The sequence below is a fragment of the Carettochelys insculpta genome, chromosome 3 (assembly GCF_033958435.1).
Source record: "Carettochelys insculpta isolate YL-2023 chromosome 3, ASM3395843v1, whole genome shotgun sequence".
Taxonomy (NCBI): domain Eukaryota; kingdom Metazoa; phylum Chordata; order Testudines; family Carettochelyidae; genus Carettochelys; species Carettochelys insculpta.
Window position 1 is genome coordinate 161,636,260 of NC_134139.1, and position 25,107 is coordinate 161,661,366.

Here is a 25,107-nt window from a genome sequence, read left to right on the forward strand (position 1 = left end):
ACCTCATCCACCTGCGCACCTACAAACATGATACATGCCATCATGTACCAGTAGTGCCGCTCTGCTATGTGTGCTGGCCATACCAGACAGTCACTGTGCCAAAGGATAAATGGAGACAAGAAAGGTAACATACAAAACCCAGTAGGAGAATGCTTTAACCTTGTGAGAAACACAGTCGCAGATTTAAAAGTAACCATCCTTTCACAAAAAAAAATCTTCAAACCCAAACTACAAAGAGAAACAGCAGACCTACAGTTCACCTGCAAATTTTAACACAACCTAGGACTGAATAAGGACTTAAAATGGTTATTTCACTACCAAGACAATTTTCCCTCTCTTGGTATCCACAGGTCCCTATCAACTGCTGAGAGAGAGTCATATCCACCTGACTGAACTGGCCTCATTAACACGGGTCCTGCATTTCATAAGTAATTCCCTTCCTATGGTATGCTAGTGTGTATAATATCTATAGCCCTACCACTGTAATTTCCATTCCATGCATCTGACGAAGGACTTTTTACCTACAAAAGCTTATACCCAAATAAAAGTTAGTCATATGACTCACTATTTTCACCTGGCCTTGTTTTTAGGTAGAAGTTCTGGGATTGATCTGGGATAAGACCAGTATGTGCACTGGCTATGTGTAATGTAGGAGCAAGTTACTTCTAGCTGGTACAGCATAGAGGAAGGACTCCCTGCTGGCCATCCCCAGCCCCTCCGCTGGGTTGTGGGGACTCTTGTGTACAAGGCTGGAGTCTGGGGGCAGGGCTAGGAGAGCTACAGCAGCTGGAGGAGCTGCCAGTATTCTGCTCCTTTTCCTGCAGCTCCTCTTAGCAAGGAAAGGAGCAGAACTGTCACCCCTGCCCCATATGCAGAGACGGCAGCTCTGTGCAAGGTCAGCAGGTGGGGCTGGCAGCTCTGTTCCTTTCCCCACTGGGGTGGGGTCAGGAGGGAAAGAAAAGTTACTCACCTTCATGCAGTAACAATGGTTCTTTGAGATGTGTCTCCATGGGTGCTCCACCTTAGGTTTCAGGCTTGCCCTGGCACTGCAGAGCAGAGATCTTGATAGTCGTTTCTGCCAGGCCGCGTATGCGCAGCTCCTCTTCTCCTCTTGGTGTTCTTTTCATCATATGTGTGGTCCGGCTTGATCCAGTTCCTCAAAACCACTCCGGATCTGAAACATAAAGCACAAAGAAGAATCCAAAGTGGGGAGGAAGGGTGGATGGTGGAGCACTCACGGGGACACATCTCAAAGAACTATTGTTACTGCACGAAGGTAACTTCTCTTTCTTCTTCGAGTGTCACCATGGGTGGTCCACCTTAGGTGACTGAGTAGCAGTCGTTCCCCACCAGGAAACTAGGAGACAGGTACCGGATTCAGATCTCATCCAGGAGAGACAGCACCACTGTGGACAAGGAGGTATCCTCAGTCATCTGTCAGTAGACGGCGTAGTGCTTCACGAACATGTAGTAGGATGACCAGGTCACCGCCCTGCAGATATCACGAAGGGGGACTCCTCTGAAGAACGCTGTTGACACTGCCATTGCTCTCATTAAATATGCCCTCGGTTGGCATGGCAAGGACACGCCCCTCAGTGAGTAGCTGGTTGTGATGCAGGATGTGATAAGGTTAGAGAGTCTTCGCAAGGAACTCACAAGGAACTCGCCTCACCTTTTGAGCAATGGGCTGTGGAAACCATCAGCCTCTCAGTCTTCCGAAAGGGGTTAGTCCTGTCAATGTAGCAGGCCCAGGCTCTTCTAAAGTCCAAGGAATGTAACTGCCCTTCCCGTGCTGAAGCACGTGGCTTAGGGTGGAATGCTGGGAGCACTATTGGCTCGTTGACATGAAATTCAGAGGCAACTTTAGGAAAGAAACAGGGATGCAACCTGAGTGTCACCCCATTCTTGTTGAAGATCGTATATGGCGGGGCTGATAGCTCGCTTGCCTTTCGGGCTGACGTGATTGCAAGAAGGAAGATGGTCTTTTGCGCCAGCAATTTGAATGAAGTTGTGGCCAAGGGTTCAAATGGGCCTCTCGACAATGTCTCTAGGACCATCTCCTGGCTCCAAGGGTGCGCTACCAGATGCCTTGGTGGATACATGTTCACTAGGCCTTTGAGGAATCGTGCCATCACTGGGTGCACAAAGACTGACGTGCCATCTACCATATGTCTGAAGGCTGATGTAGCAGTCAAATGTACCTTTAAGGACACCAGCGCTAGACCTTGACTTTGTAGCTCTAGTAAGTAGTCGCGTATTGATTGACTTTGTGTCTCATCCAGTACTAGTTGTCTTTTCAAGCACTATCAGATGAATCATCGCCGTTTCACACAATACATCTTTTGTGTGTTTTCTCGTCTACTCTGAATGAGGACAGCTTTCACCTGGTCTGAACAACGGTCCTCCGCCATGTTGAACCAGCGATTGATGAAGCCGTGAGGTGTAGAGTGTGCGGTTCTGGATGTAGGATCGTTCCCGTCTTCTCCATCAGTAGATCTACAGGACAGGGTAAGAGACGAGGCTCTCATAGCGACATTCTGCGCAGGATCGGGACCCAGTGCTGACGTGCCAATGCTGGTGCTATGAGTATGACCATCCCTGTTGACCTTCTGTAAGATTCTGGGAACCAACACCATCAGTGCGAATGTGTAGAACAGTGGACCCCTCCAGATGATCAGGAACACATTGCCTAAAGAGTGTGCTCCCAGGCCCACTCTGGAGCAGTACAGTTTGCACTGGCAATTGTCATGTGTTGCGAACATGTGCACGGCTGGAAACCCCCACTGATGAAACACAGCGAGGAGGATATATCTGCGGATCTCCCACTTGTGATCCAGCGCAAAGCATCTGCTCAGTGCATCTGCCTCTGTATTGTTGATCCCGGGTAGAGAGCATTCTGTTAGCGTTATCCTGTTGCAGATGCACCAGTTCCATAGGCACATAGCTTCCACACAGAGGGGCCGAGAACAGGCTCCCCCTTGGCAGTTGATGTTGTACATTGTAGCAACATTGTCCATGAGGACTTTGATTGGCATGCCACGAATGCTTGGTAGAAAAAGCTTGCAGGCATTGCATACTGCCCTGAGTTCTAGTAGGTTTATATGCAGGATCGACTCCGCTGTGGACCATCAACCTTGCATGGACTGTCCATTGAGGTGCGCTCCCCAGCCCAACAAGGAGGCGTCTGTCATCATGAGAGCCTTGGGCTGTGGTCATTGAAAGGGGACTCCCACCAACAAGTTGTCTCGCACTGTCCACCATCAGAGAGAGTTGCACACATCGCTTGGGACCGTCACCCATTTGAGTGGGTTTCGATGTACTGGTTTGTAAATGGTTGCTATCCAGAGTTGGAAACATCAGAAATGCAACCGTGAGTTTTGCATTACATATGTGGTGGTAGCCATATGCCCCAGGAGGCGTACGCACATTATGAGCTGCACCTGTGGACCTGTCAGCACTGTGTTAACAAGGTCCTGGATGTCTTGAAAGCAGAGAGGTGGCAGATAGTATTTGCCCTCTAGCTTTTTTGAGGTGGGCCTGATCAAGGCAAGATATTCCAGAGGAGTTTGGCCAGCTCTAGCTGAGCCTCATTAATTGAAATTGCCAGTCAGTTATGTGCAGAATGTTTGTCAATTTGTATTTGAAGTCACCTGTTGTTGGAAGGGGTATTCTGAGCCTGTGTGACTCTCCTAAAGAGGTCCTGAAAGGACTTGGAATCGTTATCGGAGGTGGCAAGTTGTACCACTGAAGCAGTCGAAGACGGAGAGGACAAGTGTGAAGGAAGGGGAGAGGGTGAGTGGTCCTTCCCCCTTGAGTGTGAGGCACATTCTTCAATCCCAGACAGCTTTGACTTGGTAGACGAATGCTTGTTGGTGCAGGGTCTGCCCCTCCACACAAGGAAGGTTGTGCATGAGCTGTGGCCATGCTGTCTGAATGCCACCCCCCTGGGACCCAATACAGCCAGCTGGGTGGTATAGGTGGGGGTGCCCAGTGGTGTTGCGGATGTGGCAGGTTAGGGTGCCTCCTTGTACTTTTCTGAGGAGATATGTACTTGTACTCCTCTGAATCTGAGGAACTAGAAAAACCCATTGCCAGGGTGTCACACTAGGAGAGCCTCAGGCTAGGTTAAAGAGCTCTCAGCAGAGGAGTGCTTGGAGTAGAGGTAATAAACAGCTCCTCTGTGGAAGTGTAAGGCAGGAAGGTGGGGAGATGGCCCCTGCACCATCGATACAGAGAGGAGAGCAGCAGCAGTAGTGGCTGATGGTACTTCTCTCTGCATAGGCTGGAGAAGTCAGAACAGACACCAATGTGCTGTGGTCAATTACTGCAGAAGGCTTGTCAAAGATCCCCACCGCTTTCGATAAGGAGGGTTTGGACCTCTCCTTCTGTCCTCTTGCCAATCATGCATCTGATGAAGCGGGTCTTTGCCCACGAAAGCTTATGCTCCACAATATCCATTTGCCTATAAGGTGCCAAAGGATTACTTTCTGTGTGAGTCTGCCTCCTGTGTCCTCTTACAGCCTTTCTTCCCACATGTGGTTGTTTCTTTGAGTTTCCCTTGTTCCCACTTGAGCTCTCCATGTTGCAATGCAGAAGAAAGTGGCTATGCCAGGACACCATTCCAACCCCATTTTCTAACCTAAGAGAGAAAGTCACTAGCACATGAGGAGGGAAGCCACCCCAAGGAGAGAGAATCCCTGGAGTTGGTTTGTGCTATCTTCATATACAAAAATCTTAGATGCTTTCTGACTATAAAATAAAGGACAAGCTATTTTTAAAGGCTACTGGATATTTCAATCAAAGGAAGAAAATGCTTTCTTAAGTTCAACCTTTTCCTAGGACTCTGGCTGCTTCCAGCTAAGTAATTTTTACTGGTCTGGCTTACAGTCAATGTTTTAAAAAATAGACCCAGTGATATTGTTACAAAATATAGGCTTCTCCTGTTTTGAAAATGAAGCATCGCTTTGATAAAGACTTTCTTTTTTTTAATCTCCCAGGGTGAATTCAACATACTATGAAAGTACTGTGCAATATTATTTTATATCCTCATTCCAAGATGTCTGATTTAGAGAACAAATCTAAATTTACTTACGCCAAGCTACTTGAAATTAAGTGCAAGTGTAATGATTGGGACCTGACAGGCCTACCCCTATTGTAAGCAACTGTTCCAGTCACCTATAACAAACAAAATGCTGATGAGAAAAAGTACAAAACAGAGACAAAAAGAGTCAATTAGACCAAATTATAAGGCTTTCTGAGAGAACTCAATGATTGTGCTAATTTTTGGTAAGCAAAAGATGAATGGGACCAGAACTTAATGGATTAAAATTAGTGTGTTCGAAATTAGGCCTAACTGGAGAATGGAATGAGGGTTTGGGCTGTTCTGCCGCTCGTGCCCTCTGAGGTCGTACAAGGAAAAAAAAAGACTTAAAGAGGAGAATCAAGTTAGCCGGAAGACAGACATACTGGAAATCAGCTTCATCCCTCATGCTACTGCTACTTTCATTGATCCCTGGAGCACCCTGGATCTGGCCCATGAGGTTCTGGTCTTGTATCCTCTGAAGGAGTGCAAGCTGTTGCTGGCACTCTAGGCAAGGAGGGGGCAACATGGCTGGAATGCCGGCATCAGTTGGTTCATGCTTCTGCAGTGGAGGAGTTGCTCCAAGTCACACAGGCCTGAGCTAGGCAAGCTGTGGCCAGATTCTGCCCATGGGCTCTGCCTGATGTGCCGGGGGGGTGGAAGAGGCTGTGTGCTCCAGGGAAGTGCTTGGTGCAGGCACAGCTTCCCATGATTCTCATTGGTCAAATCATGGCCACTGGGAGTGGTGGGAGGGCGGTGCCAGTGGGGAGCACCCCCTGCAGTATGCAGGGCCTCATGGAGCCCCTTCTACCCCCCCACCCCAAATATGCCAGGTAAAGCACCCACACCCCCATACCCTGCCCCCTCCCCTGGAGACCACACCGTCTACCCCCAGCATGCTCCCACACACTAAACTGTGCCAGCACTCTGCTCCTGTAACCCTACTGCCGGACTCCACACTTCTCCTATACCCCTCCACTCCTGCACCCTATCTCCCACCCAGACCCCACACCCCCCCCCAGAACCCCAGTCTGGTTCTGAACTCGATGTACTGCTCAGACCCTCACTCTCTGCCCACTCCTGCACCCTACCGCCTCCCCAGACCCATCTACCCGCCCCCAGCCGTTTCCGGTACCCTACCTACCCCTGAAGACCCCGCACTGCCAGCTTGCTCCTTAACCTACTCCCCAGACCCTTCACCCCACCCCAGACCACTCCCATATACTGACCCCTTATTTTTGGCCCCACTTTAGAGCATGGGGGGGAGATGCACAAAAATCTACTAGTTCCCATTCCCCCTAAGCCCTGGAGTGGAGCTTGGGAGTAGTCAAGTGAATGGCTTTTATTTCTGTTTTTCATTTGGGTAGGGGCTGGGGAGCACATCTGTGTGGGGGCTTTTGTTTCTCACCTGCATGTTTGTTTCTCACTTACTTTCTGGGGGTCAGTGGCCCTTGACCCAAAAAAAGATTTCCCTGCTTTGATCTACCAAGATGCCATTAGCCCTCTGGCTCAATCCTGAGAAATTCCCTGACTAGACCAAGCCAGGTGACACTACTATTTCCACCAGCTCTGGCTGAATCCCAGACACCACCTGGGATATAAGACTTTGGTTCATTTTCTTTCCTCTCACTTTTTGATAAGTATCTGACTTAGCCTGTACCTTTTGTAACAATGCTGTAAGCTCACCAGAAAGGCAAGTGAAAGTAATGCCTTAAACAGTTGAATATTAGTAGTACAAGTTGACCAAGTCTCTGGGTGACTGATAAGATGTGCTGTACCACTGTTTCTCCAGCAGTGAGGTTGCACATGAGAATCAGCATCCAAGACAGAAGCTGTATTTTTCTGTCTTTGCTGTTTTCTCTTCTCTTTTGTGTTTGCCTTGTTCTGTTGGCGAGGAAACTGGACCAGATTTCAAAGCTTGTCCAGACCATTTCAACCAGCTTCTCTTCCCTAGCATGAAGTCAGTTATTACCATTTTAATACTCTTTCACAGACTGTTAGAAAGGAGGCTTTTCTTCTAGTTTCTAACTAAAGGGAAAGACAATAAAGCACACTGTTAAACTGAAAGCCTCACTTCATGTTTTATTTCAAAACTTTTCCCTCTCCTGTATCCTTAGTAAAACTTTAAAAATGGTAGTGGTGACTTTGCTGTAGGACTAAACAGGAGGAAGTCACTGTGCTCTCAAAACACAGATGCACGTGTGACTTTTGGCCCCGTCTGTCACTACATTAATACCTTTGATCATCTGAGCTCATTTAATCTATCAAAACTAACACGTCAGTGCTGTCTCTGATTTGCTGTTTGCTGCTTACTAGAATATATTCAAGCAAGATAGTTCTCTTTAAGATGGTAACTAAAGTTTTCACTTTCTTCCATCAACTACTAGGATTGTCTGCACTGGCCTGCTGTTGGATTAGAGAACTCACATTTGTTTTATTTAGATTTTTTTTTAAAGATACCCATCCAAGCCTTTAAGCAGCTTATTGTAATTAACCATACAATTAAATTAGACATTGAAATCAATTCCACACACGCTTAGCTGGCTAGTCAACCAGCCCACTCCCTTCATCATCTAAAAACTGCCACCTACCCTAGATTTCTTCAGAGACTCTATCAAAAAGGTATATTATGTGGTATGCTCTGAAAGACACACTATTTGATTACTTTGGACCAGTGCCTTTTTGGTAAATAAAGAGGAGCCAGTACTCAGCTGTCTCCCCACCTCCACCACACACACACACACACACACGCCCAGTCAATCCCATGGCTGGGGCTGCTGAAAAAAAGCACGGCTTTTGACCCTGGGCTTGTGGAGAAACAAGTTCCAGAGGCTCAGCGCAAATCATATTAGCAGGATTAAAAAATACATTTGGCCTTTGAGACAACACACACCCTTGTTTAGGTTTTGGGTTTGTTTTTCTTTTGTCATCTCATTTACAAAAAAATTTAGATACATCTTATCTCATTGAAATTAAAATTATAGAAACACTTCATCGGAAAATGTTCCCTCTCTAAGAGCTCTTTCTTACTACCTTTTAATTGTATTTCCTACCTTCTGGCAGGCTTAATAAAGGGAACATCACCTACTTTAGCCTTTTTCCTTTTCCTTTTCTTCTGGTTCTTTCTTTTAAAACATACTTGCTTCTGGCTGCTCTCTGTGGTAGCGCGATATTTAGTTTAGATTAAGTGAGTGAAAAACAAACCATTGTTCATTTATTAGTTAGAGTAGCTTCAGAAAAGAGCCCCCCAAATAATTAAATTGGAGAATGTGTTATAGTGACAGATGCAAGGAGCTTAACATATTTAACTTCGCTAACAGAAGGTTAAGGAGTAACGTAAACATTCTGTGCATACCCACATGGGCAACAAGTATTTAATAATGGTCTCTTCAATTTAACAGAGAAAAGTACAGGTTGAATAGCTCTAATCTGGAACTCTCTTGTTCAGCAACACCCGTAATCCCGCATGATTTTAGTTAGTTGGACAACCACTTATCATAGGTGTGACCAAGTTTCCTTTGATCCCATAAAGTTACAGCCACCAGTCCTGGCTCTCAGTGTTCTGTTATTTAGCTTTAATTTACCCCAAATGTCTTCTCAGAGCCCAGTAAGCAGTGAAAGTGTTGGTAATGCTGCTAAACGACACTGACCTCCCATCATCCAACCAATTCTCTCATCCATCATTAGTCAGGTTCCACTGGTGATGGACAAGAGAGGTTCAACCTGTATACCAGTACTGAACGACTGGAAGTTGAAGCTAAACAAATTCAGATGGGAATTCAAGTAGTTTTAATATTGAGGGTTATTAGCTAGTGGAACACCTTATGGTCATCATGGTGGAGTCAATCACTAACAATTTTTAAATCCAGTTCGCATTTCTTTTTCCCTACAAGATCTGCTCCAGGAATTATTTTGGGGACATTTTCTGGCTTGTGCAATACTGATCTGACCAGATCATCATAAAGTAGTATTCCCTTCTGGCCTTGGAACCTATGAATAAATAATACTTTCTGCAGAGGGGATCGTACAGCTGTCTGTAAAGCTCTGACTCTGAGTTTAGGAAGTATGTGTGCGGCTGATGCACCCATGTGATCAGCAGGAGAGAAAGAACCAGCAACCATAGGGTCTAAAGCCCTGTGTTCTACCACATGAGCTAAAAGCCAGCTGGCTGTCAGCCAAGGCTGTAGAGAAGAAACTTCACTCTCCCTTGTCAGTGGTCTCAGCGCCTCTGGGGTTACATATGCAACTAACTATGGAGAAGAAAAAGCTAGAAAGACACCAACTAGGTATTTTAAGATTAATTAAACCATTTTAATTTTATGTAATAAGATTGTATCTCTTCACTATGATGTGTCAGATATGGATGAGACTTCATCATGGTAAAATTAATGGAACAGTCAAAAATGAACATAATCATGGGATAGTTAGGCCAATCAAATGTGTAATATTTAACAAAGTACTAGTGCAACATTTCTATGAAACTTGAATGGAATAATTGTCAAAGTAAGTGATTTTTTAAATTATATAAGGTTTATTGTGCAATCTTTAAAAAAAAAACAAAAGCATAGAACAACAGGTGAAGGCCATTTTGCAAACTGTTGCAATGTTGGTATAGCAAGTTACACATAGACAGATTGTTTTTAATATGTCATCTGTTGTCCCCAAGCACATTTTTAGGAGGAGGAGTGTTCAGCATGTACCATGTTGACTGATACTGCTAAGCATCATATGGCAACTACTGAAAAAGCTGGGAATCTCCATCATGCATCTCTAGAACTCGAGAACATCCTTGTTTCTCAGTTCTTGGACTGCTCCACAATAAGCACAATATTCTTTCTGTTTTGATCTTACCATGTCAAGGTGTGTCACTTGATTCAGCCAAAATACACAGCATACACTGAAGATATGGCAGCATTGCTTGTTCGGATGGAACAGCAAGAATGTTAAGTACATGTCTGTGTTCAGTGTCGGTAGTTTCAACACTCATTTCTTCATAGGACTGAACTTTTTCTTTAATTCTTCAAAGTGACAGTTATATAAAATGGGTTGGTGAAACATCCTACGTTGATCTGCACTTGGTGTAACAGCTACTTTGCACTCTAAAATCCTCTTGGCTTTGGCTCGTCCAACGTATGCAGGGTATAGTCACAGCAGAGACAGAATCTGTTAATTTGATCATTTCATTTTTCCTGTAACGTTGCTCCTCAGGCTTGATATTAAAGAGCCACTTAACTGTTTTCTACACCTTTAGATTTCTTTCTTAGTCCATTTTAATGCCTCTTGTTTGGACTTTCAAAATGTTTAGCATATCTAGCCTCTCTCATAAAATCAGTTGGTACAATGCACAGCATATAAAACAGCTTTCCTGCACTTTCATGGAATGTTTTAGGGTACTGCACAGCTCCCTGTTTTGCACTTAATGTTGTCACTTTGCTCATTTTTTGTTTGCTGTTTTTTGCATCTTACTTCAAATAAATTCAGGAACCCCTTCTTGCCAAAGGAGTGTGTCTCTAGTTTTGTGAAATTCCACATTGCTCAGGGACCTGGCTAGACTCCCTGAGCCAAGCAGAAACTAAGGAGTGGGCTCTCAGAATAAATGCATTTAACAAACATTTCTTGAAGCATTTGACTTTTATTAATCAGTTGCACTCAGTATGTGATGTTATGACTCAGGGAAGACTTGGAAAAGCTTTCTCCTTTATAATGGAAACACCAGTCATGAACATGAAAAAGACATGTTTTGAGAAAACGGGTCAAACTCCACTTTAGCATGTGCAGGAGGAATTTACATTGACTTTAGTGAGAGCAGCTTCTGCTTACATCAGGACTGAATACAATCAATTAAAAATGTTTGTGGATCCAGCTGTTTCATTTTATTATGCTTCACAGAAGATTAATATGGTGAAAAAAGTATCTGAGATTTGCAGGACATGAAAGCAACTCAGCATAATTCCTTTTGTACATTACAGTGAAATTATTAGCCCCTAGCAGTCCCACGCTGATCATTAGTTAATAAAGAGGATAGAAGGCAGCAGTGTTGAGTGGTTGGACATGGAAATATAAGTCAGAAGTCCTGGGTTCTATTCAATACGTGCCGTGTGACCTTCTGGGAGTTATTTTACCACAACGTTTGTCAAATTGGGATGATGTATTTCTTTTATAAAGCATATTTAACTGAACTGCTAAGTACTAATTATCATGAACAAAGATACTTGTTACTGAAAATACAGAGTATGGCATGTCAAATATTTGTTCTTGTTTACTGTGTGACTTGTCTTTTTCCCATAAGTCTGTTTTACACAGAGGTTAAAAATTGTGCTAGGTGAAATCTTAGTACAGGACAAAAACAGTGTTTTCAAAAACATGAAAAGAGGAAGAAATTAGATTCTGATGAGCTTTAGAAAAGCAGCAGAAGCACACTAATTACAATTTGCAGCAGTAGCACCAATGAAGTTTAATTCTGGAGGCACAATCCTGACAACATTCTTAAATCACATCTTCATTGTGAAAGAAAATACCTATGCTCTTTCTGATACTTAAGGCAGGGTTATCGGTGTTTACTTAATGTTTGCACTCTGAACGCTAAACTATTATTCGTTTAGTGCTAAAAAAGAAACTTTTCCATGCACTCTTTATGGAGATTTAATTTTGATATACCAAAATAGCTAGTAATACTTTAATCCTATTTGTTGTTGCAAAGCTGTTGGACAGTTGATTTTGGATGTTCTAACAACATGACTGACGTCTCAGAGTTTTCTATATTTCTAAGCAGAGTCTCTAATCTTCTTTTGATTTTCTTTTGATCTTCAATAGCACATCCAATTACAACAGACTGAAATTTCTGGTCAATGGGTCCGGATGGTACCTCAGATGTGCAAGCGCCATAAAGTGACATTAAACGGCTTTTGGAATCTTCCAGATTGTCAAGGAGCTTATTGACGACTTCATCAATCATCTTCGTGGCGTGCAACAAGGATTCCTGTTGCTGTGGATTTCGTATTGTTTCTACAGAAACCTCAACAGTGAGGGTTCGGCCCATCAGACGACTGGCAGTCAGGCTAAGTTCTTCTCTTTCACCTGAATTTAAAAATAAAATGTTCTGATTTACAAACCAGCCCCTTCAGATGTGAACAACTTCACATATACAGTCAAATTGCCCTAGCGCAAGGGTGGGGAACCGCTGGCTCACAGTCCAGATCTGGACCATGGCTTGCCTGGATCCAGACCCCGAGGCTCTGGGCTCCACTCCCCAGCATTTGGCCTGTTGTGGTGTGACGGGTGGGGAGCGCCCAGTCTCGCAGGCCAGGTCATGCAAACCACAGCTGGATCCAGCCCATGGGCTCTGCTGGGGTGGGGGGGTAAGGTGGGGGGAGCAAGAAGGAAGCAGTTCCACACAGTGCCACTGCTGCCCACTGCCCTTCCCTCAGCTGGAGAAAGAGAAGGGGAAGCAGCAGTGCTGGCCAGAGGCTTTATCCCACTGCTCTGATTGGCTGGAATTCCAGCCAATCAGAGCAGCAGAGGGCAGTGCCTAGGACCAGTGGAGGGAGAGCACAGAGCCCTATGTGTCTGGGGGCACTACACAGGTAAGCTGCATCTGTTGCTCAGACTCCACACAGCTCCTGCACCCCCTCCCACCCCGACCCCCATCTCACCCCCTTCTTGCACCCTCCCTCCCACCCTGGCTCCCCACCCCACCCTGCTCCTGCACCCTCCCTCCCAGACCCCTCCCTTCCAGACCCCACACCCCAAACCCTCCTGCACTGACAGCCAACTCCTGTACCCCCTCCTGCCCAGACCCCCAGCCCTATACTGCAGCCCATCCTGGTCAGGCTCCCCACCCACCCAGACTGCCCCACCTGTAGCCCACTTTCTTGGAAGCCCCCTCCCACACTGAACCCCCTCATTTTTGGCCAGAACCTAGAGGAGCCCACAAAATGTACTAGCCCTGGCCTCCCTATGGGGATGGTGCACAAAGGAAATGAGGGAAGTGCCCTTTTTTGTTGTTTTCCAGTTGGGGACCACATCAGTTGGGTGTGTATGGGGTTTTCTTGTTTGTGCTCTGCTTTGCTTCTCCCTTGTGTGACCTCTGACTGAATTGTTTATGGGTCAGTGGCTCACCCCTGCCCTAGTGAAAGAAGTAGATCCATACTCTCTTTTGTTGGCTTGCAAAAAATCTATATTTTTAAAGCAGATCAGAAAGTTTAAACAGTGAGTCTATTTTGAACAGTGCCTGGAAAATGAAAACAGAGACCTAAATTTGTGTCTCTATCTCACACCAAATGTGCTCAGTTTACAGGTACAGGTTGCGCCTCCCTGCTCCAACACCCCTCTGTCCTTACTGGTCCCAAAGGAGGGAATTTGCCAGACCTAGGGAGGTCCCCTGCCTCCAGCCCCTGAACCTGCTGCTGCCCCTCCCTGACACTCACTGCACTTCAGCCCTGGCAGCCCCCTTACTGCTTGCCCTGGCCAGGCTGTCACTGACTAACTGTGGTTCTGCACTCTAAACTGACATCTAGCCAGCTTCATTCTTTCAGCTGACTTGCAGGCATACAACTGACTGGAACTTATTAAACAAGTCTGTTGTTGATACATAAAATGGAACAGAAACCTGTTCTTCAATATTAGCTGTGTTGGCTCTTCAAATGCAAGCAGCAGTAACAGGTTATGTATCACTGCAATGACACAGAGTGCTTTTGTTCAGAGTCCTGTCTGAATAAGAGTGTGCTACTTTCCCAGCCACCTTCCCTAGCTGAATTACACTTCAGTGCTTCTTTTTCTCCATAAAAGGAAAATGCGTGAACTGAGCTACTTATAGTCACAATAGTAACACAAACTTCTAGCAGAGTTGCCAAAAAAAGTATTCTGCTACATAAAATAGAACTGGATAAACAGCACCTTACTGGCACTGTTGCGTTAGTTCTTGCATGCTATGCAGTAGTACAGCTAAGTGCAGAGAAAAGGGGTACACTGGGTTCTTAACTTATTAAGAATAAGAATAAAATTAAATATCAGGAAGGGGCTGTGGTTTGACACTGTGCTGGGTGAGTGAACTGTATTTTTATATCAGGTGGGGCAGTCACCTGCTCAGTGGGATAATGGAATAGATCCTAGTTAAACCATAAATGAGAGATTTTTCAGGATAGATAGATAACTGAGCCTGAATAAATACATCAGAGATTTTTTCAGGGCAGATAAATAACTGAGGATAAACAGCTGAAGCAGACAGCTATATAAACAGCCACTTGTTTGACAGAAGCGATACCCCATCTGCTACTGGGAGACAATACAAATTGTAACCAATGATAAACATAACACTTCCCTGCTTGACTTTTCATAGACATAGTGGCCAAAATCCTATTCATCCAATTTCTGTTGTTGGTCACCTGAATATCAAGGTAACCTATGAGGATTAATTATAGGAGGAGACTGTTAAAAAAATAAAATAAAACCCTCGGGCCGTGTCTACACTAGCCAAAAACTTTGAAATGGCCATGCAAATGGCCATTTCGAAGTTTACTAATGAAGCGCTGAAATACATATTCAGCACCTCATTAGCATGCGGGCAGCCGCGGCACTTTGAAATTGACGTGACTTGCCGCCGCACGGCTCGTTCAGATGGGTCTCCTTTTCGAAAGGACCCCGCCTACTTCGAAGTCCCCTTATTCCCATGAGCAGATAGGAATAAGGGGACTTCGAAGTAGGCAGGGTCCTTTCGAAAAGGAGCCCTGTCTGGACAAGCCATGTGGCGGCAAGCCGTGTCAATTTCGAAGTGCCGCGGCCGCCCACATGCTAATGAGGCACTGAATATGTATTTCAGTGTTTCATTAGTAAACTTCGAAATGGCCATGCAAATGGCCATTTCGAAGTTTTTGGCTCGTGTAGACATAGCCTCTGTAAGACAATGAAGGATAAATATGATTGCTTAATGCCAGTTCTCCCCTTTAGAGACGGGTGAAACTAAATTGTGTCCATCAGTCTTCATGTGTCTAAATGAACACCTCACCCAGCACAAGCCCAGGTGAGCTGGTTCTGACTTTGAAAAGGCGGTGATGGGCTGGACATGACAAAAGGGTTATTTTCACACATCCAGTTCCCTACACTGAACTAAAGGGCAACGAAGATAATAGGATCCATTTAAGTAACACTCCATTAGCTCAAATAGACTTACATTTATTCTGTTGTCCCACCATTTTCAAATAGTTCAGCTTAATCTGCACATAAAAAATAACTGTAATTTAGGCTTTTGAGGCTCAGCTGGCAAAGTCCTGGCTGGAATGTTTCCAGCAGGGGGTTGGACTGGCTGACATCGCGTGGTCTCTTCTAACCCCAACCTTCTATGATTGTGCCCACTGATTTCCCCAAAACAAGTTTCAAATGAGACTCCAAGAAAAGGCAGGTCTTACCATCACTGATGTGCCGCATATCTTGGCAATTCTGTATGTTGTGGATCATTTCTAGCAGGGTTTCTTTTTCTTGTTCCATAGCAGATGCTGCATCACGCAAGGCTTCAACCCTGAACCAAGCAGAAGAAAAAAATCTCTAAATAAAGTCACACTTCAGCCACATAATATGCTCTCAGGTGCTTCCTTAGTTTTCTCATTGCCTTGCCAGCTAGTTTTAAGAACACTGAAGATTTATAAGACAAGTGATATGAATGCTAATTTAGGACAATATCATATTCACCCATACCAGGGTCTGCAACCTGTGGCTGTGGAGCCACACGTGACTTTTTAAGGACTTCTTTGTGGCTCCCGATGCCATAATTGAAAAAATCAAAAAACAAAAAAAAAAAAATACAATCCTCCTGATTATTTTGGATAAACAGTGAATGTTTAAAATTCCAAAAATGAGGAACTCATATCTAAATAGCAAAATAGCCTCCTCCAGAGAGAGAGAAGGTTCAGGAGTGAAAGTCAGGAAGACAGTGGTACAAACATACATGTTAAGTGTGAGGAAATAAAGCTTGTAAAATGTTTGTGAACATCCTGCCGTAAACATGTATCGCATTACAAATCATTGTCTGTGTGTTGTTCTTAAAATAGGGGTTACAAAAAGTATGGTTTGAGGTTATTTATTAAGCACTGTCTCATATTCACATGCAGTGTCTCTTGAATCATTGAGGTTTCTACCAAATTAGAATGAATGGCTCTTCTTGCTATTTTGGTTGCTGACCTCTGACCCATTGTGTGATAAAAGAACCACAACACAGACACAGCTAGCTAACTCAGGCTTGCTGGGCTCAGGCTGTGGGGCTATAAAAGTGCAGTGTAGACATGCACACCTGTGCTGAAGCCCAAGATCTGAGACCTGTGATAGGGGAAAGGGTCTTAGAGTCTGAGATCTACCCTGAGTCTAAATGACTAAACTGCAATTTTTATGCCTGTAGCCTGAGCCTGAGCCAGCTGACCTGGGCTCTGAGAGTTGTAGCCATACTTTTTTATCATGGGATGTCTATGATATAAACACCATCAAGTCCTTCTATGTAAAAATGTGCTAAAAAAAATTAGGGAGCTCTCTGAAGTTTCCTGGGCAGACATCCTAGGGAACTATGGGAATGCAGGGTTCACAGCTGCATGGAACATAAGGATTCCTGGGGCATCTTGGTTCCTTCGCAGTTCTCAGGGTACCTCTGTCAATCACACCAAAGATGGAAGGGTCGATTGTGCCACATAACTCTGCATAAATGACCCCACAACAGGGACATTCTAAAGATTCTTTTACTTTCACTCTTATGTTACTGCTATTTCTAATTCTTCCATCTCCACTCTAAGTAGCAAAGGTGCAGAGAGATGTGGCTTCGTGGCACTGAATAACCATTTAAGTTCCCATAATATCTTGACCAAGTTCTCTTTATATAGTCCATCGTGAACAAACATGTGACTCCATTTTTTTGTTTCCTTTTACCAAAAAACTAAGTTTTTATTCTTTTTTTTTTATTGGGGTCAGAATTAAAATGGCTTCCCACATATATTCCCACACTACTCGAGCCTAACTTCACTGTAATGCACCCTTTCAAATGAAAGCAGACACAATGCCTGGGGAGGGGATGATGGGAGGAGTAGTGAAGAGTACCATGGCCCTCACCTTTCCAAGAGAGCTCTAATATATGATTTCCAATCCTCTCCCAGTCTAGGCACTTTAGAAATGAAATTAAATCTTTGATGATCCCTGGCCTTACATCTTTGAGGCTGCAGACTACTATACTGTCCTGCCTGCTGTGCATGTATTGTATTCCAGTCCGACCACTGTTTTTATAAATCAACCTTTGGTTGTTTTTACTGACAATTTTTCCTCTCTATCCCAGTGTTCACTAATTATCGTACCAAGCAGTCACATGGTTCACTCTCCTTCTAACGCATAGGTGCCCAAACTGGGGGGCATGACCCCCCCCCAGGAGGGTTTGAAGAAATTTCTGGGGGCGGGGGTGCATGAAGCCAAAAAAGAGTCCATGCTGGCATTACCTCCTGTAAAAATGGAGTAGTGCTGGCTTCCTGCGGCGTAGGGTGGAAAGTCCTGCATCTGCGTACCAGAGCTAGCAACTCAGGAAGTGCATACGCTGTTTCCCCTCCCCAAACAGCTGGTGTGTTTCCTGAAAAGCCAAGTTTGTTGCCTGCCAGCAACTTCCTTCTGCTTGCTGCCTTCCTGCCTGGTGGATGGGGTTGGGGGAGTAGAAGCCCCAGGTCTGCACCAGCTCCAACTGCTCAGGCAGTGAACACCCTGCTCCTTGCTCCCCATGGCAGCCACAGCTGCCTGCGCAGTTGGAGATGGCATGAACCTGGGACTCCCTCTCCCCACCCGGCTCCACGCACAGGAAGGCAGAAGGCAGGAGGAAGTGACGATGGACAAGAGAACTGGCTTTTCAGGAAACGCACCAGCTGTTTGGGGAAGGGAAGCTGTACATATGATTCCCGAGACCCTGGACCTGGCATGCAACTGTGGGACCCCTATGGACCAGCCAAACTGTCCCCTCCCTTGTACAGACCCCCATGAGTATCCTGCCCCCCTGCCCAGAACCCCATGAGTATCCTGCCCAGACACCCAGAAGTACCCTGCCCCTCACCCACAAAGTCAGGAAAAATAATGTTTTTAAATTGTTTTTAATTAATATATTATGTCCATGATTAAGAAAAGGAAGTACGATGAAGACTACATTAAGTAGGGCTTCACTGTCATTGAAAAAAATGGGATTGATCACCCTTAATGCATAGCATACTGTACAATTCTCAGAAATGACACCTTGAGACCTAGTCCTCTAGAGCGACAATTGACGAAGAACTACAGTGCTTTGACAGACAAAAAGAGTTTTTTGCTCCTAAACTTCAAATCAGAAATGCATGAAGCTGGACACTACCGGAGCATCAAGCATCGGCCAAAGCAGCAGAGCATCCTATGAGCTGCCATTGCTCATTGCTAAAACCAAGAAAATGCACATAACTGGAGAAACTCTTGTGAAGCCTTGCTTGTTGAAACCAGCTGATATTGTGCTTGGTGTTGAAAACAAGAAAAACTTATCAGAAATCTGCTTCCAACAATTCTGGAAAACGTCACATCAATAACCTGGCAAAAGAGCTTAAACTTCAAGCTATGGAGGCAGTGCTGGCTTCTCCTTTTTTTGCAATTCAGTGCGATCATACCACTGATGTAGCACAATGCCATCAATTGCTTGTCTACGTTCGATTCATTAACAATGGAGCTGTGAAAAAGAACTGCTTTTTTTTTTGAAGGAATTGATGACCACACCAAACACTTCTGATGTTATGAAAACAACTTCCAACTTTTTTGAAGAAAATACACTTTCATGGGGAAAACTGGTTGGTGGATGTGCAGATGGTGCTCCAGTGATGCTTGGCTCTTGCTCTGGATTTTTGGTGTTGGTGAAAGAAAAAAAATCCAGCCAGAACCACAACTCACTGCATCACGTTTGGTGGCTACTCTAGGCATTTGTGCAGTATGTTGCATCACTACAAAGTGGCACTTGTCAGCAGTGCATTTTTTCTAGAAAAAAAGGTGGTAGAACTCAAGACCCAAACCACCCCTGCTCCAAGGCCCAACCACCACCAGCAGCTTATACACCCCAAGCGGGGCCCAAACCATGCCCCCAGGGGGAACCAAACTACCCTCCGGTGGCTTTACCAACCCCCTGTGTGGGGCACAAACTGCCTCATCTGGGGCACAAACCATCCCTTGTGCAGGGCACAAACCACCCTGTGAGGGACCCAAACTGCCCCCCAGGGACACCCAAGCCACCTCCCAGCAGCTCAACTGCCCCTTCAATGGCTTAACTGCTCTCCCCCTCGTGGGGTCCAAGTCACCCCCCTTCCCCAGGGACCAAATCAATATCCACAGGCTTGAGCCATCCCCCACACCAACGTGGAGCCCCAATCAACCCATGCGTGAGCCAGGCCCCTCCCCATGAGAGGCCTGAACTGGTCTTGCCCCATGTGGGGCCCAAGCTGCCCCCCAGCAGGGCCCAATTTGACCCATGTGGGACCCCATCCATCTTCCCCAGCAGGGCCCAGTTCGAACTAAGTGGAGCTCAAGCCATTCCCCACAGCCCCAAACCACTGCCCTTGTCCCCAGGCTTAACCTCCCCACCCTCAAATCCAGGATCACTTACCTTCCTTCCCCACACAGCTGTGATGGCTCTCTCTGGCTCCCCCATGTGAATCCTCTTTCAGCCAGCAGAGCCCTGGGAGCCAGAAGGGAGCCTCAGCAGCTACATGCTTTAAAAAGCTACATGTGACTTGGAGCTGCTCAGCCACCTTTTAAAAATGGTGGCTCTAGGAAAAAAAAGGTGGCAGAACACTATTCTGTGGTGTTCCGGCAGAAAAAAAGTCTTGCTTGTCAGCGAGATTTTTATATATTACCAATGAAAGGCAAGGAATGCACTTTCCTGCAAAGTAACAGGTGGTCCTCTCATCCTTATGGGGTCAGGACTGAGAAACGTTGTGATATTCAGCATGGTACACTGCTGTTACCATTTACACATTTATTCTTGGAACAAATGGAGGGCTTCAATCTCCAGGACTATTAATCTGGAATGGCATAGCCCAGGGGTCTGCAATCTGCAGCTCTGGAGCCACATGTAGATCTTTAAGGACTTCGTTGTGGCTTCCAAGGCTATAACTGCAAAGTAAAAAAAAGACCCCTCCTGATTATTTTGAATAAATGATGAATGTCTAAAAGCCCAACAGTGAACAACTCATATCTAAATGGCAAACAATGTGATCTCAAAACGTTTGATAACGCCCCCCTTTACTACGTGCAGTGCATTGTGGATATAACACTGTATCTGTTGTAACAGGGCGAGGCCAGCAGAACCCAGGTGGAAGGCAGCCCAGGACCCAGCCTAAATCAGGGGGAAGAATAGAAGGAGTTAATCTCCCAGGTGAAGGTAATAGGGTGTGGCTGCAGGCAATGAATTAACAAGGACCAGCTGAGCTGACCGCCTGCAGGCTTCAAAGCAGCCAAGGCAAACAGAGCTGGGGGAGGGGGGAGAATGAGAGAGGTATTGAGTTTGAGAGAGCTGGTGACTGAGATAAGAATAAGAGGGTTATCAGAGAAGGTGTGGGGCCGGTACTGGATGAAAGAGGTAACCTAGTGACAGATGATGTAAGAAAAGCTGAAGTACTCAATGCTTTTTTTTGCCTCAGTCTTCCCAGGCAAGGACAGCTTCCACAACACAGTGCTAGACAGTGAACCACGGGAAGGCAGAGGACAGACCTTGGTGGGGAAGGAATGAGTTAAGAGCTACTTAGAAAAACTCATATCTAAATACACAAATCCATGGGTCTGGGTTTAATGCACCCAAGGATACTGAGGGAGTTGGCAGATGTCATTGCTGAGCCTTTGGCCATTATCTTTGAAGACTCTTGGAGATGGGGAGAGATTCCAGATGACTGGAAAAAGGCATATGTTGTCCCCACCTTTAAAAAAGGATAAAAGACAATCCAGGGAGCTATAGACCCATCAGCCTTACCTCAGTCCATGAGAAAATAATAGAGGGGATCCTCAAGGAATCCATTTTGGAGCACTTGGAAGAGGGGAAAGTGATGAAAAGTAGTCAACAGGGATTCATGAAGGGCAAGTCATGCCTGACCAATCTGATTAGCTTCTATGATGACGTAACAGGCTCTGTGGACACGGGGAAGTCAGTGGATGTGATATACCTTGACTGCAGCAAAGCTTTTGATACAGTCTCCCACAATATTCCTACCCGTAAGTGAAAGTATTGAGTGGATCCATGGATTCTAGGATAACTAGAAAGCTGGCTTGATGGTTGAGCCCAACAAGTAGTGGTCAATGGCTCAGTATCTGGATGACAGTCAGTTTCAAGTGGAGTGCCCCAAGGCTCGGATCTAGAGCCAGTGCTGTTCAACATCTTTATTAATGACGTGGAGAAGGGACTGGATTGCACCCTCAGCAAGTTTGCGGATGACACCAAGGTAGTGGGAGAAGTAGATATGTTGGAGGTTAGAGAGAAGAACCAGAGCAACCTGGATTAATTGGAGGATTCGGTCAAAAGGAATCTGATGCAGTTCAACAAGGTGAAGTGTAGAGTACTGTATTTGGGACAGAAGAATCCCAGGCACTGTCATAGGCTGGAGACCAACGGGCTAAGCAGCAGTACAGCAGAAATGGACCTAGGGCTTATGGTGGATGAAAGGTCGCATATGAGTCAACAGTGTTCCCTTGTAGCCAAGAAAGCTGATGGCATACTGAAGGGCATTAGGAGGAGCATTTCTTGCTATTTTGGTTGCCAACCCCTGGCATAGCCTCTCAGCATCACATCGACTCTGGATATCTGTCGTGGTGATAGCGAGGAGTACAGGAGTCAACTGCCAACCCCAGACAGATTGACTTCTTTATCGGACATGCAAAAACAAACTCCAGAAGATTGACCCTGACCTGGTTCATCTTTCCAAAAGTATAGATGTGCCCCTAGTTATGGGTTAAGGATTATATTATTAAGCTAACAGTTTCATAGTTCCATATCCCCAATGTCATAAGAATATAAGAATGGCCACACTGAGTCAGACCAAAAGTCCATCCAGCCCAGTATTCCTTCTGCTGACAGAGGCCAGTACCAAGTGCCCCAGAGGGAGTGGACCAAACAGGCAACGATCAAGTGATCTCTCTCCTGTCATGGATCTCCAGCTTCTGATAAACAGAGGGTAGGGACATAATTTCTTACCCATCCTGACTAATAGCCATTAATGGACCTAACCTCCATGAATTTATCTAGCTCTTTTTAAAACTCTGTTAAACACTGCAGTGACAACAGCAGTAGGAGGCTAGTGGGTTCAACTGCATTTCACCATTTATATTATTGACAATTACCCACCAAAAGTTGTATTTCACTCATGACAACATGATGTATATCAAATTACATGTCCCTCCCACATGAATACTTATTCAGAGAAGGTGGTGTTGCCTAGAAGCAGCAGGACTTCATTCTTTAATACAGCAAAGTATCAAACTTATATGAATGATATCTGTGTTAAGGGTCCAAAGCTAGAACTTTCAGGAGCCTACCTAGCTTCCACAATCAGTTACAATTGCTCCCTCCTACTAAAAGCTGAATGATGCCCTAGCTTCCCTGTACTGTTTGAGAAACATGATCCTCTAAGGAAAAATGAAGCTCCTCTTGTAAAGCAAACAGCTCCCCTGCTGCCTGTCCCTGCAAAATTCGAACAGGCTCCATTCAGTAAAAAGTGAGACCATACAGGCCTATAATGACTGTGTCTTTCTACCCCTATGAGCCTGGAAACTATATATAGTCCCTCTGCCAACACTGCGCTGCAAGCAGCTGTGCTCTTCACTCACAGCCGGTTTAAATCGCAGCAGCAGCAAACTTCATCCTTCCAGTTCAATGGCAGGCGCAGAGGCACACATGGGAGAAAAGAAACCAGCACGAGCATCAGACCCCTACGGCGTCCAATAGACGCACAAGAGCACCACTGACAGCATATGTCTGGCAAGACCCCTCTCCAGTTGCCCGACATCCTGCAGCGGTACCTACTGCCGCACTAGCGCGACTACTGCCCAAAACAGCCGGCAACGCCGGCCGGGCGCCCACCACTCCCCTCCCCCAGTGCCCTGCAACGCCGGCCGGGCGCCCACCACTCCCCCGCCGCGGCAGCCGGGCCCCACCGCTCTGCAGTGCCACATGCCCGCGCCAGGGGCCCGGACCTGAGCTCCAGCTGGTCCAGGTTCTGCAGCAGGCGGCTGGAGCAGTCGGCCATGGAGGAGGAGCGGAAGAAGCGCCCGCGGAGCTGCCCGTCGCCGGCCTTAGCGCTGATCCTGGCCTGGGCCATGGCGCTCCCGCCGCTCCAGAGCCGACGGGCAAGGGCCGGGGCTGCGGCTGCTGCGGCTCCGCCTCCCGCTCCTCCCCCACCCTCCCGACCTAGACCCCGACCAGTACCAAAAAAGGTGCCCGGCCGCCGGCTCCCGCCCCGCAGACGCAGCCGAGCGCCTCGTGGGGATGGGGCGGAGAGTTGCCCCCTCGGGTGCTGCCTCTGTGCTGCGTGCGGGGGGTGCGAGAGCCGGAGGCGGTGCTCCGCCCTGGGGCAGGGCGAGTCATGGCGCACAGCAGTGCCCCCGGGTGGGGGTAGCCTCGTGCTGCCCCGGGCAGCGACACACTCTCCACACGCCCCTAGAGGGACAAGCCAGACACCCTGCTTGGGGCGGGCTGTGTGTCACCCGTCAGCCCCCAGAGTGAGAGGGGATCACGTCACTCTCTGCATGCCCCTGGGAGCGGGCAGAGACTCACCACCAGGGTGGAGGGTGACTACTTAATTTACACAGAAAGAGGTATTGGGGCTCAAGGATTTTTGTAGCGTTTGTAACTCTTCTGCGATGGGAATTGGCAGCAACAGGGGCCAGAAGTCAGGTTCAATATCTAGGGTGCCTTGTCAACAACACAAAACTGCTACAACCCCCGTCCGGAGGCCTGGGCTAATTGTACACCACCCCGGGGCAGTAAGAGGCAACACTTCCCCTCTTGCAAGCAGGACGTCTGAGGGGAACAAAAACCTTTTAATAAAAGGCAAATAAGTTGGCGTTCATTTGGGAAACCACCACAAACCGAGACCCGGAGCAAATTACCCACCCCCCAAATTAGGTGGGCAGTGTTCTTTTCCCTCTGCTTCTTACATTCAGCACCAAAAAGCAATTAAAGATGCTCAGCCCTTTCCGTACCCCACTCACAATTGTCATAGGCACCAATTCCATGGGTGTTCCTGGGCTAGAGCATCCATGGGGGGAAAAAGTGCATGCTGAGCACCTACTGCCAAACATGCTCCCCTCTCTGTTCTCCTCCCTCCTTAAAACTCTTGCCTGTTGAAGGCTGCATTGACCAATGCCTCCTCCACCCTCCCAGAACATACAGTGGTTTCATAGTGTTCCTGATGCTCCAGGAGTCTTTCGTCAGTTCAGACCCAGAATTCAGAGGTGCATCTGCAGAGTTCACCTCCCACCTTGGGTGGCATGTGGTGAGAGGACGGTAAAAAAGTACCTTGCTTACTCCACTGCCCAGACACTTGCTCACGGCTTCTCTTTGCTAGCTGCCCTGCCAGCCAATCAGCACTCCATGCCTTTTTACCAGCCAGCCCGCTGGCGGATCATGCGCTGGTGCGGCAGGGCTCTGCTCTAGTTCTCTTTGCCAGCCCTCTTGCCATGTGTCTCCACTGACCCCACTGCCAGCTGATCCACCAGGATGTCTTCAAGTTCCACCACTTAACAACTCCGTGATTTCAGCTGTAAGGTGAGGGAACCCCATTGCTGGTGAACAGTGAACAGCCTTTTACATCACAAATAACGGCCCAAAGAGGTCTAACGGCTTAAACCTAGGTATCAGTGATTACAGATCTATGGTGTGTAACAAGGAGATGGGGGATCCAACACCAGCCAAAAGTGATCATTTGACCAAGCAATCTCATCATGTTGAGCACCTAAGCAGTGTGGGTGTACCCATGCAAAAGAGATCAGCTCCCCAAGTCCCCTTCCACAGCTCATCACTAGATGTC

The 25,107-nt window shown here is 46.4% G+C and overlaps 1 protein-coding gene across 1 annotated transcript; it reads right to left on the reverse strand.

The window, feature by feature from the left end:
* Window positions 1–9,529: 9,529 nt before the first annotated feature.
* Window positions 9,530–23,454, reverse strand: BAG2 (BAG cochaperone 2). The gene is made up of 3 exons (XM_074991110.1): window positions 23,273–23,454; window positions 15,484–15,593; window positions 9,530–12,157 (listed from the first exon to the last, which is right to left on the reverse strand). The coding sequence occupies exons 1-3, from the start codon at window positions 23,395–23,397 to the stop codon at window positions 11,763–11,765; spliced, it is 630 nt and encodes a 209-aa protein (XP_074847211.1). The 5' UTR covers window positions 23,398–23,454; the 3' UTR covers window positions 9,530–11,762.
* Between the last annotated feature and the right edge of the window lie 1,653 nt (window positions 23,455–25,107).